This window comes from Bos grunniens, chromosome 4 (assembly GCF_055505025.1).
Source record: "Bos grunniens cultivar Pamir isolate PY7600 chromosome 4, Bosgru_T2T1.0, whole genome shotgun sequence".
NCBI classification, from domain to species: Eukaryota; Metazoa; Chordata; class Mammalia; order Artiodactyla; family Bovidae; genus Bos; species Bos grunniens.
In genome coordinates this window covers 43,525,950-43,539,144 of record NC_141168.1, presented here as the reverse complement: position 1 = coordinate 43,539,144, position 13,195 = coordinate 43,525,950, and the positions used below count along the sequence as shown (strand labels likewise).

General features: G+C 38.9%; 1 protein-coding gene across 1 annotated transcript; it reads left to right on the top strand.

The window, feature by feature from the left end:
* The first annotated feature begins 269 nt into the window (after window positions 1–269).
* Window positions 270–12,934, top strand: H2AZ2 (H2A.Z variant histone 2). The gene is made up of 5 exons (XM_086396150.1): window positions 270–374; window positions 3,478–3,555; window positions 6,224–6,337; window positions 10,662–10,791; window positions 11,779–12,934. The coding sequence occupies exons 1-5, from the start codon at window positions 372–374 to the stop codon at window positions 11,838–11,840; spliced, it is 387 nt and encodes a 128-aa protein (XP_086252276.1). The 5' UTR covers window positions 270–371; the 3' UTR covers window positions 11,841–12,934.
* The last annotated feature ends 261 nt before the right edge of the window (window positions 12,935–13,195 follow it).

Sequence of the window (13,195 nt, the reverse complement as noted above, 5' to 3'; positions counted from 1 at the left end):
TCTCATTGGTCAGCTCCTCCGTTCATCAGGTTGGGCCTTGTAGACAGGCGGAGAACGGCGTCTGGCTCCGCCCCCAGTCGCGCACAGGCGCGTCTGTGTAGGAGTAGGAGGCTCCGCCTCCGCGGGCCGTGTGCAAAAACAAACAGCCGTTAGGGAGGAGGGGCTGAGGGGCGGGCCCTGGTTAGAAGGAAGTGCGCGATTGGGCAGCAGACGGGGTTCAAACGAGCAAGGCGAGCGGGCATTGGCCGGGGCGGCGCGAGGCGGGCCCCGGTTATTGTCCGGGCTCTCGCGGCCGCGGCGGCAACGGCGGTCGGTGCTGCGCTAGCGGCGGCGGCGGCTCGGCGGGACCGAGGGCACGAGCGGCCGAGACCATGGTGAGGGCTGCGGGGCGGCCGGGAGGGCGGCGATGGCCGAGTGGCGCCGCTACCTGTTGAGGCGGCGGGCGTCAGGCGGCGACGACATCGGTGGGGCGGGCGTCAGGCGCCCGGGCTGCCAGCGGTCCCGGCCTCGCTCGCCGCGGCGCCGGCGCGAATCGAGGTGCGCGGGCTGAGGCCGGGTGTCCCTGAGCAGGACAACCCTCGCGGCTCCACAGCACCTCCGCTGCTGCTGCGACTGACTTTGAGTCATAAATTGTGCGTTGGTAAGAAAAGTGCGGCTTTTTAGAAACGCGAATGGAGGGAACCGGGCTCCTTGTGAAGTTGAGAGGGAAAGGCGTTGGAGGGGGGCCGTGCCCTGCGCGGGAGTGAAGCAGTAGAGCCGAGGCGATGAGTGGTGTCCGCCCGAGCGCCCTCCGGAGACAGCCCTGCCCGAGGCTGAACCACAAACAGAAATTGTGGTTATTGTGACGTTCTCGCGTCTTAGATCTGGAGTCGACCTTGTGGATGGTAGCACCCGGGCTCTGTAACTTGTAGTTGTGCCGTTAACGGAAGCGCTTTCACAGGCAGACTCTGGCATAGATTACATCTGCTCTGTAAACTGATTTGCTCGAGCCGACAATTCTCGTGATGCTTGCTGGTTTCAAAAGGTGTCATTCGTTTAATCTCTAGCAACCTACCATATATTGGCTGTCCCTTTACCAGCAGCTAAAAATACATACACGTTCGCATGGCTAAAAATACAGGAGGCGTGGAGTTGTCATTCTTGTTTTGAAATTTTAAACGTGATGGGCAGTGAACATGTATCTGTTAAACAAATTTGCAACTTGCTTGACATCCAGTTTGCAACTTTTTCTGAATGAAATATACTCCATTGGCCTCCATAGGCATGTTTTCTACCTGGAGATGCTTAGCCCAGGTTAATACTAACTCAGTTTTCAGAATAAAAAATTTTATCGTGCTTGTATTTTGTTTCTTAGCAAACGTATTAAAATGATTGTGCGAAGTTGGGAAGGTGTGTTTATACTTTGAGGAGGTTGTGAAACGAAAGTATTCATTTACTATGCAATTTTATATTCACAAGTTTAATTAAAATTTTGTTTTTGTTGAGTATAAGAAATGTATCTGGACTCTCCAAGCCACGGAAATAGTCATTTAATTTACTGAGATTTTTAAAAACTGATTTCCTGCCTACTTCCTTAAAAAACAAATAGGTTATACAGCAAATGTAATGGATTTGAAACGGTAGGGATAGAATTGCTTAAGATAAGTAAATTGGGAAACCTGAGGAGTTTTGCAGTTAATAACTTTTTTATTGATAACTTTGTGTTTCATAATTCAGTCATAGAGAAATAATGATTATAGTTTTAGCCTCATGCACTAGTTGAGATGTTTCTTATGTTTTACATCAGGGCAAATAGAGCTGAAAAGATTTATTTGAAGAATAAGTGAAAACACATGGTTACTTGAACTGACCTCAGAAATCCAAAGATGATGCAGTATCTTTTTCTTGTATAGCAGCATGGTCAGAAATTATTAAAAATATATGAGGCATTCTTGTAGAAATCTAAAGATTCTCAGTTCTCTTTGTTAAACTTAAATCAGTCTCTCTTGCTAGATTATTAAATTTAAGACAGATACTAATTATTCATTTTTTGTTCCTGCTCCTAACAACTGCCACGGCCTTTTATTTTTTTCCCTTAAATATAGATTTGAGAGATAAACATTGGCTCAACTGAGACATGGGGTATGGGGCATACATAGTTGATTTTTAGTCTAAAAATAAAGCATTACAAAAGGGATATGCCATTTCTACTTCACAAATACCCTCAAACAACTGGCCAGTTTTGTAAACTGATTTTTTTTTTTTTTAAACAGACAAGAAATAGATTTAAATAGTAAAATCGAGCAGTTCAAAAGGGAGTATTGGTTTCCTTCTCAAGTCAGATCCTTAATATTCCCTCCCTAGTAGCAAATAACTTTTCTGGTGTGTTGTGTGACCTTCTAGAAGTGTATGTTACACACATACTCTGCAGTACCTCATTTTTACATAAACAAAAGCTCACTGTGCTTGCACATACCTTGCCTTTTACCCAAATATGTATTGTGATTTCTTCCATATCAGCACATGTCTATAATTCATTTGTTGAAATGGCTGTATAATATTCCATTGCATTTATATACTGTGTCCTATTTGTGAACATTCAGGTTATTTGAGAAACATTTCTATCATTTGAAAGTGTTTTTTCTTTAACTCCTTAAGAATAAGTTTGAATGTCTTTTCTTTTTTTTTAAACACACATAACAGTGACCATTTTGCAATTTTTAAAATGCCTGCCAAGTCTCTATTCCATCCTCTTCCCAGCCTCTGGCAGCCACCCTTCTGCTTTCTGTTCCTGTGATTTTGACTAGGTAGGTCGTGTTAAGTGGAATCAGACATATTGGTCCTTTTGCAACTGGCTTATTTCACTTAGCATCATGTCTTCAAGATTTATTCGTGCGGTAGCATGTATCAGAATTTCCTTCATTCTTACAGTATATACCACAATTTTCCATGATGGACATTTAGGTTGTTTCTGTCTTTTAGCTACTATTTATAATACTGCTGTGAATAAAATAGCAAATAGTATACAAAATATGTTTGAGTCCCTGCTCTCAATTATTGAGTATGTGCCCAGAAGTGCTAGATCATAAGGTAATTCTGCGTTTAATTTTTTGAGGGTTGTTGTTTTTTCTCAAGATGGTATTTTTTTTCCTCTCAAAAGAGGTAAGTTCTGAATATTTCTATGGAAATGATAGATGCTAACATTTAAAAAATTATTTTATTATGAACTATTTCTAACATAAGAGTTACATTGATGATGAATATTCTTCAGTCTGAAATTTGAAAAATATGTTCAAATTTTTAGAAATCTCATTTTAAATAAATATTTAAGTTTTGATTTCATCTTTATATAAATCAATAAATGGCAATATGGCATGTATATTTAAAATTGAAAGAGAATTTTTTTAACTACCTAAAATAAAACTAGAAGAAATTTTGTTTCCTAGATATTTTTGAAATAGCATTTTTGATTCTTCATCTGGAACTTTTTTCACTTAGGCTGGAGGCAAAGCTGGAAAGGACAGTGGGAAGGCCAAGGCCAAGGCAGTGTCTCGCTCACAGAGAGCTGGGCTACAGGTAACTGATTCATTATTAAATTAATTTCTTAACAGTTGTAACTCATGACTCAAATGTTTCTTTAATTACAGAAATGTACTATTGACCTTTGATAATGAAATTAATTGGTCAAAATACAAACAACAAAGCAACAGCCTTTTAATTTGTACTCTTTTCTAAGCAGCGACAAGTTAGGAAAACATCTTAGGCAAATTTGGTGATTTTGCTGTCTTAAAATCTGTTATTTCTAGATAATAATTATGTTTCTAGTACTTTTATAAACTATCATATTGAAGTGAGTATGCTGTTGCTTTCGTTTTGAAGAAGGTGTTTGTAGTGGTATATCAGCTTTCAGGATAAAATAGAAGAATGGACTGTCCACTAGTCCTCTGAGTCTTTCCCAATACCTTCAAATGTAGACTAAGTTATATATACTCAGGAACACTAGGTAATTTCAAATTTTATATATATGAATTGCTGCAACTTTAATCCATAAACTCAAATTTTTCTGGGTGAGTAAGAATTAATTGCCTTACATATAAGAGATACTTTTTAAACAGGAAAGTTTGAAGGCCAGACTATAAGGTAGTGATGCAAAATTTTTAAGGAAGAAGATGACATTTTCTGAATGGTACTGAAGGAAGTGGAGGGGCAAGAACTTACCCTTTATGGGTACTTTCTCTGTTTTGGAGCATCATGCAAATATCAATTAGAATTTATTTGAGGGAATTCCCTGGCAGTCCAGTGGTTAGGACTTGGTGCTCTCACTGCAAAAAGCCCGGGTTTGATCTGTGGTCAAGGAACTAAGATCCTGCAAGCTGCATAGCCAAAAAAAAAACAAGTGGAATTTATTTGCGGTATCCTTACCTTGAAGTTGCAGATGGAAGACAGATTACAGGTTATTGCAGTGGTTTAGGAATAAGGTAACGCATACTTGAACTTATATGTGTGTGTGTGTATGTTAGTTGCTTAGTCGTGTCTGACTCTTTGCAACCCCATAGACTGTAGCCCACCAGGCCCCTCTGTCCATGGGATCCTCCAGGCAAGAACACTGGAGTGGGTTGCCATTTCCTTCTCCAAAAGGAACTATAAAAAGAAAGAAAGAAAGTGAAGTTTCGCAGTCGTGTCCGACTCCTTGCAACCCCATGGACTGTAGCCTACCAGGCTACTCCATCCATGGAATTTTCCAGGCAAGAGTCCTGGAGTGGGTTGCCATTTCCTTCTCCAACTTGAACTTGAGTGGGATGGAAAAGAATAGAAGGCATATATATGCTCCTAAAAAATGAGAGGAGAGGTACAGGTTTGAGAGGAAGATCAGAAGTTTCTCTAAGGCCTAGACCCTAAGGGGAGTTTGTAGTAGGAGCAAGTTATAAAATAAAAATTTAAGTGGAATCATTTGGAAATTCAGTAAAATATCCATGTGAAAATATCCAAAAGTTGTAGATTTGAGTCTAGCTTTCCAAGAGAAGTGATCAAAAGAATTACAAATTTAAAATCACTTAAGTAAAATGGGTAGTTTGTGCTATGGATGAGTTTCCTCAGTAGTGCTTGAGAAAAGAACAAATAGACATTGGTGGACTCCTCACCGTATTTGACATATTTGAGTCAAACAATGAAGACTGAGGAGTAGTCATTGTTAGAACTGTGTAATCCCTGTGGCCTGAGAAGAATGGTTTTCAAGGTCCTCTGTGTCAGACAACATGTCAATCACTGAGGATCTAAAAGGGAGTAAGGCATAGATCCTGGTCTTGGGGACCTTAGAATTAGGGAAGGAATGTAAATAGAACAGTCATGCATTTTCTTCTGAAGCATGCAATCTGGAAGTGGCTAGTAGATTTGATAATTAAAATGTTATTGTTGATCTTTAAGAATGGTGTTTAACAGAAGCCAAGTTTGGGAGAAAATGGGTGACAAGAAAGAGGTTTCAAGTTTACTTTTAAATTTTGCCTTTGAAAAGGGATGTTTAGGCTGTAAGTGGAGGCAGTTACAGTAGACTAGATTAGACGTGTAGAGACCTTTGAACTGTGCAGAAAAGGAGCCAGCAAAAAGGAGGTAATGGAGTTGTTGAATGATGGAGCAGTAAGGATGAGGAAGGTCCTTAAAGTCAGGGGGTGGGGGTGGATGTAGTCAGAGGCATAGACAAGTGGGATTAGGGTACTGTAGAAATGAGAAAGTACCTATTCTCATAAAGTAGGAAGTCACAATATTGGTTTTCTTAACTATCAGGTTACCTCTTGAAACTGAGGAAGGAAGAATGAAGTTGGGGCCTAAAGAAGGTGGTAGAGGTTCATAGTCACATGAGCCTGTTATGTGAAGGAATTAATTAAATAGAAATAACAGTTATTAGGTCCTGTGGAATGTGCAGTTGGTGACTATACTGCATAGTTTCTCTTTATTTTGTATAATGACTCCATATTATGCAGGAATTAATTTGTAAAACTGTGTTTTTTGTTTGTTTTTAAATTCTGTCTTCAGGGGGTGTAAAATTAGGCATGACCATTTGGGGCTAATTATTAGGACATACTAACTTACAACCCCAAAGAACTGTTAATTGGCAAATAATTTTGGCTTCTAATAAATGTAACCAGATTTTTTATCTTGATTTACTTATGTCATTCGGCTGTTCGTTACGTTCAGTAACGTGATGTTAAAACTTCAGTGTTTCCCGTTTTGATGGTCTCTCTTTCAGTTTCCCGTGGGCCGCATCCATAGACATTTGAAGACTCGTACCACGAGCCACGGAAGGGTCGGTGCCACTGCTGCAGTGTATAGTGCTGCAATTCTGGAGTACCTCACTGCTGAGGTTAGTGGTGGAAATAATTATGTGTTGGAATCCCAGAGTTGTCCTAGACATAAATGGCTGAAACCCATGGAGTATGAGTTTGAAACAAAAAGACTCACTCTTGTTAGTTTCTTTTAATAGCAGTTTTTAGATGGATTTTTCAGCCAGTACTAGTGTCAAACAGAACTTTGGTGTGCTCACTTTTAAAGTTAGGACAATAAAGGACAGAAATGGTATGGACCTGCTGCTGCTGCTGCTGCTAAGTTGCTTCAGTCATGTCCGACTCTGTGCGACCCCATAGACGGCAGCCCACCAGGCTCCGTCGTCCCTGGGATTCTCAAGGCAAGAACGCTGGAGTGAGTTGCCATTTACTTCTTCAATGCATGAAAGTGAAAGTGAAGTCCCTCAGTTGTGTCCGACTCTTTGCAACCCCATGGACTGCAGCCCACCAGGCTCCTCCGCCCATGGGATTTTCCAGGCAAGAGTACTGGAGTGGGTTGCCATTGCCTTCTCCTAGCAGAAGCAAAAGATATTAAAAAGAGGTGTCAAGAATGCACAGGAGAACTATACAAAAAAGATCTTAATGACCCAGATAACTGCAATGGTGTGATCATTCACCTAGAGCCAGACATCCTGGAAGTCAAGTGGGCCTTAGGAAGCATCACTATGAACAAAGCTAGTGGAGGTGATGGAATTCCAACTGAGCTATTTCAAATCCTAAAAGATGATGCTGTGAAAGTATTGTACTCTGTATGCCAACAAATTTGGAAAACACAGCAGTGGCCACAGGACTGGAAAAGGTCAATTTTCATTCCAGTCCCAAAAAAAGGCAATGCCAAAGAATGCTCAAACTACCATACAATTCCACTCATCTCACACCCTAGCAAAGGAATCCTCAAAATTCTCCAAGCCAGGCTTCAACAGTACATGAACCATGAACTTCCAGATATTCAGTCTGGATTTAGAAAAGGCAGAGGAACCAGAGATCAAATTGCCAACATCCTCTGGATCATCAAAAAAGCAAGAGAGTTCCAGAAAAACATCTACTTCTGTATCATTGACTATGCTAAAGTCTTTGTGTGGATCACAACAAACTGTGGAAAATTCTTCAAGAGATGGTAATACCAGACCACCTTTCCTGAGAAATCTGTATGCAGGTCAAAAAGCCACAGTTAGAACCTACATGGAACAACAGACTGGTTCCAAATTGGGAAAGGAGTACATCAAGGCTGTATATTGTCACCCTGCTTATTTAACTTATATGCAGTTAAATCATTTGAAATCCCTGGCTGGATGAAGCACAAGCTGGAGTCAAGATTACCAGGAGAAATATCAATAACCTCAGATATGCCGATGACACCACCCTTATGGCAGAAAGAGAAGAACTAAAGAGCCTCCTGATGAAAGTGAAAGAGGAGAGTGAAAAGCTGGCTTAAAACTCAACATTCAAACTAAAATCATGATATCCTGTCCCGTCACTTCATGGTAAATAGTTGGAGAAACAATGGAAACAGTGGGAGACTTTATTTTTGGGGGGCTCCAAAATCACTACAGATGGTGACTGCAGCCATGAAATTAAAAGATGCTTACTCCTTGAAAGAAAAGCTATGACTAACTTAGTGTATTAAAAAGCAGAGACATTACTTTGCCAACAAAGGTTCATCTAGTCAAAGCTGTGGTTTTTCTGTAGTCATGTATGGTTGTGAGAGTTGGACCTTAAAGAAAGCTGAGCGCTGACGAACTGATGCTTTTGAACTGTGTTGTTGGGGCAGACTTGAGAGTCCCTTGGACTGCAAGGAGGAGCAGGCCAGTCAATCCTAAAGGAAATCAGTCCTGAATATTCATTGGAAGGAATGATGCTGAAGCTCCAATAGTTTGGCCACCTGATGTAAAGAACTGACTCATTGGAAAAGACCCTGTTGCTGGGAGAGATTGAAGGCAGGATGAGAAGGGGATGATAGAGAATGAGATGGTTTGATGGTATCACAGTCTCAATGGACATGAGTTTGAGCAAGCTCCAGGAGTTGGTGATGGACAGGGAAGCCTGGGGTGCAGTAGTCCATGGAGTCACAAAGAGTAGGACATGACTGAACGACTGAACTATACCAGCTGAGCTACTAGGAAAGCCTGAACTGAGCATCAGTAATCCATATTTTTAAGTGACTTGACAAACAAGTGTAAAATAATTTAAATACCATACTGCTAATTAAACTAATTCTGAACTATGTATATAAGCAGTAGGTGATATTTGTGGACTTCACTAATGGTCCGTCCAGTGGTAAAGACTCTGCACCCCCCTGCAGGGAGGTTTGATCCCAGGTCAGGAAAGATTCCCAAATGCTGGGCATCATGGCCAAAAACAAAAAAAGTATTGGTGAAGTTACAGGATAACTCTTAGTTAATAAAAATTTAAAGTGGAGTAAAGTTTTACCAGTGTGATCATACATTTTTTTAATGTTATATTAGTTATTAATTTGGCTGCACTGGATCTTTATTGCAGTACATAGGCTTCTCATTGCATTGGTTTCTTTTGTTGTGGAGCAGGGGCTCTAGGGTGCACAAGCTTCAGTTTTGCACATGGGCTTAGTTGTTCCACGGCATGTGGAATCTTGCCAGACCAGGGATCAAACACATGTCCCTTGCATTGGCAGGTGGATTCTTCACCACTGAACCACCAAGGAAGTCCATCACAACTCTTACTGTGATGATATGATGACATGAAATTTGGTAAAAGACCTAATCAATCCTGGTGCTCTGTGTGGTTGTACACATAAATTGCTGTATCATAACTCAGTTTGACTTTTCAGGAAATTAGATAAGTTATTTGGGCAAAAGTTCTTAATTCATGGACCATCACTTCCTCCATAGTAATCTCTCCTAAGTAAAACAAAAGGGACATCATGAGACTCCTCCAACTGCATTCCAAACCAGGAGAGTAATTTGAGTAGCAAGCAAGTCAAGTGATAGAGTTAGCCAGTCTAGTAGAAGCAAGGGGAAGATTCTTACTTGGGAAAGATGTGCTTGGGAGCTAGGTTGAAAGGTTTAGGTTTAACCTGTGTGTTAATTATCACTGCTGTCATTTCATTAACTTTACCAAATCATTTGTTTTCCCATTGGAGATTTACCATTTACTTTAACATTGATAGTGTCAACTTTACTGTGTCACAAGGAGGGATTTTTGTGTAGGTAATATTTTTGTTGGTACTAGTTAGGAGCCTTTCTCTATCACTTTTATATCAGTTTTTATTAATATTTGTTTAGCTGCAGGCTTTTCAGAAAGGTATGCATTTTGTTCATTTATGTGAAGATACAGGCTTCTGCTTCAGAACGTTCATGTCCCATCTGAACTCCCATTTTCTTTATTCTTAGGAACTTACGACTTTTTAGGTTAAGATTAAATAATAAAGTAAATATACACATTCACTCACACACACGAGCATATACACATATGTAATCAACACGTGTCTTCCACATATCTAAGTTTGGGGTTTTAGAAGTAAAGGAAATACTGAAATCTGAGTTTGGAGGTAATTAACTTTTCAGTGTTCGTTTCACACTAGAATCACTTGCAAAAGCTTTCAAAAGATGGTGGTGCCTGACCTCACCTCAGTCTACTCAGGGTTGCAGAGGAGAATGGAATAGAGAGTGCTGGTGGTTTTTAAAGCATACTGATTGTTCCATATGTTATACCAAGGCTTTCCACCACTCTGCTTAAATCAGGAGACTCTGTGGAGTTAGTTTTGTATTGTTTCCATCAAAAGTTTTATAATGCCAGTACAGTCTATGGATGAGAAAAGAGAAATGCAGTTTTATGGCCAGCTGGGACTTTGAAATTACTCTTGCTGAAAATTCCCATTATAGAATAAAGGGCTTCTGGCATACTGCCTACATATTATAAAGCCCAGCGGTGTTAGAAATTCTGAATAAGGAATTATCTTTATACTTTTAAACTTTTCTACAAGTTGTAAGCAATAAATTCCAGGTGTTAAGGGCTATGAAAAATTAGACTACTCGGGTATATTAAAATATAATCATTTTCTAGATGTTCACAATTAGAATCTTGGCTAAGGGATAATAACACTTATTTCTTGCTATAGAAGTTGATGATTTTTGCTCATTTCTAGTTATTTTGCAGAGAATTAATATAAAAGGACCAAATGAAGTACTAAGAGTTCTATAACCTTACTGTAGAAATTTGGAAATAAATTATTGTTGGTTTATTTATGTATCTTTTGTGTTTTATGTGTAGATGCTATAGTGATCTTTTAGCTATAATTGCAAGTCTAAACAGAATCCTTAAACACTTCACCCTTGTTTGATATGCTGTCTCATGGGTGCTTTGTAGGTGCTGGAGCTGGCAGGTAATGCATCCAAGGATCTCAAAGTTAAGCGGATCACTCCACGCCACTTGCAGCTTGCAATCCGTGGTGATGAAGAGTTGGATTCTCTTATCAAAGCTACCATAGCTGGGGGTGGTATGTATTATTTACTCTTCAACGTAGACGTTATTGGCCTTTATGACTAATACGTAATTCAGATCAGTGATCCAGTACTGAGAACATAGAAGGTTAAATTCCAAAAGTGTTAAATCTTACTTTTCTAGGCTTCTTCTCATGATCTGAATATTTCTTCTCCACATACAATGCTGTTTTTAAAAGGAAGTTCTTTAGCTAAATTTCATAGATGAGATTTGAAACCAAGTGTTTAAAATATTTCCTGTATCCTTTAAACTGTGTTTGAAAAAAATCATCTTGAGAAATTGCATAATGTGATGCTCTTGAAAGTCAGACTGAGGGTAACTGAATGAGTCAGTTCTTCATCCTTTTTGGATTACATTTGGAGAACCTCTTGAAAGCCGTGGTTACTCTTCTCAAAAAAAAAAAAAAGAAAAAAAAAAAAACAGAAAATCACACCATTTTACATACAGTTTTAGAGGGGGTTCCCAGACCCCAAGATGAAGATCCCTTGGTATAGATACTTAAGTAAACTTCATTCTAAGAGAAAAACAAATACCGTATATTAACACCGTATGTGGAATCTAGAAAAATGCTACTGATAAGCCTATTTACAGGGCAGGAATAAAGATTCAGACATAGAGAATGGATTTGTGAACACAGTAGGGGGAAGGAGAGCATGGGAGGAACGAGAAAGTAACATTGACATAGATACACTACCATGTGTAAAATAGATGACTAGTGGGAAACTGCTGTATAGCACAGGGGTCTCCGCTCCATGCACTGTGATGACCTGGTGGGGTGGGAGAGAGGCTCCAGAGGGAGGGGATATATGTATCCTTAGAGCTGAGTCACGTTGTTGTGCGGCAGAAACCAGCACAGCATTGTAAAGCAGTTATCCTTCAGTTAAAAAAAAAACATCTTCATTCTTTGTGAATTGTTCTTTGGGGTTGAGGGCCTGAACTGATAGTTTTTCTACTAATACCGTTTCATTTCATTTCATTCTAGGAGTGATCCCTCACATCCACAAGTCTCTGATTGGAAAGAAGGGACAGCAGAAAACTGCTTAGAGAGCTGTCGTAACCAGCCCTCTTCCTCCCTGTCACTGTACTGTAACGGGACAGAAGAAATAATGGGGTTATGTGGAATTTTTAAAACAGTTAAATGGAAAACCATAGACAATTACTGTAGACATGATAAAAGAAACATTTGTACGTTCTTAGAATCGAAGTTTGATAAAAGTACCTTTTCATGTGGCAACAGTTGTGTTGATTGGCTAGGTTTCTCCCTTGTGTTTTATACAAAAATGGAATTGATAAACCATTTTTTAAAAAAAATAACTTGTCTCAAAACTGTTTGTGCTGTGTTGGAAATACTTTGCTTATCCTTTGAAATTTTTAGTATTTCAAATTGGTTATATATTCAGAAAAATCAGAAATTGGGAATCTGCTTCTATCATTGATACCATATTATATTGGATCTTAGATGCTACCTATTTGTAGTATATACAATTATTTTACATACCACTAAAAAAAGAAAAACTGCCAATTAAACCATGATATGCCATCAATTATAAGATGCATCCAAATTTCAGAGATCTTAGAATATTTCAAGAACTGATGAAATACGTGTGAAATTATTTGAATTAAATGAGTACTTACCATATGGCAGGTTCTGTACTAAGTGCTTTACTGATGAAATTTTATTACCCCCATCTTAAAGGTATGGAAACTGAGGCTCACAGATGTTAAATGGCTTGCCAGAAAACATTTATCCAGTAGATCGAAAAAGGCAGAAGTAGGATACAAACTTAGATTTGGCTGACTCCAGAACCCACACACTTAAACCTAGAATTGAAGATTATGTAAGTTGTCTGCTTTTGGCTTAAAATTCCAGCTTTTAGTGATCTTTTATTGGTACAGTAATATTCAGTAATTTGTACAATATTTTTAAAATATTTTTGTCAGTTTCTAAGTATTGTAAGATTTAAGTTAGTGTACCAGTTAATGGTCCATCAGGAAATTATATTTTTTCTGCCTGGAAGTCTTCATTGACAATGGAAATTCTTGAATGTTTTCTAATACAATACCAGTATAAAACTCTCATTTTTAAAAACTTATTTTATTATGGAAATTTTCAAAAATAAAGAGAATAGTATGATGAACCCCCGTGTACTCATCCTCCAACTTCAGCAGTTATCCTGTGGTCAATTTTGTTTTACCTATATCCCTCCTCAGCCCTCATGTTGATTAGTTTGAATCCCGTTCCAGGCATGATTAATTTTCATATCTACATACTTAAGTATGTGTCACTAAAGAAGGGGTACTTTTTAGACTATAACCACAATACCATTATTTTAAGACAGCTAAGACATTTTGTAATACAAATATCCAGTCAGTATTCAAATATTCCTCATTGTTTCCTA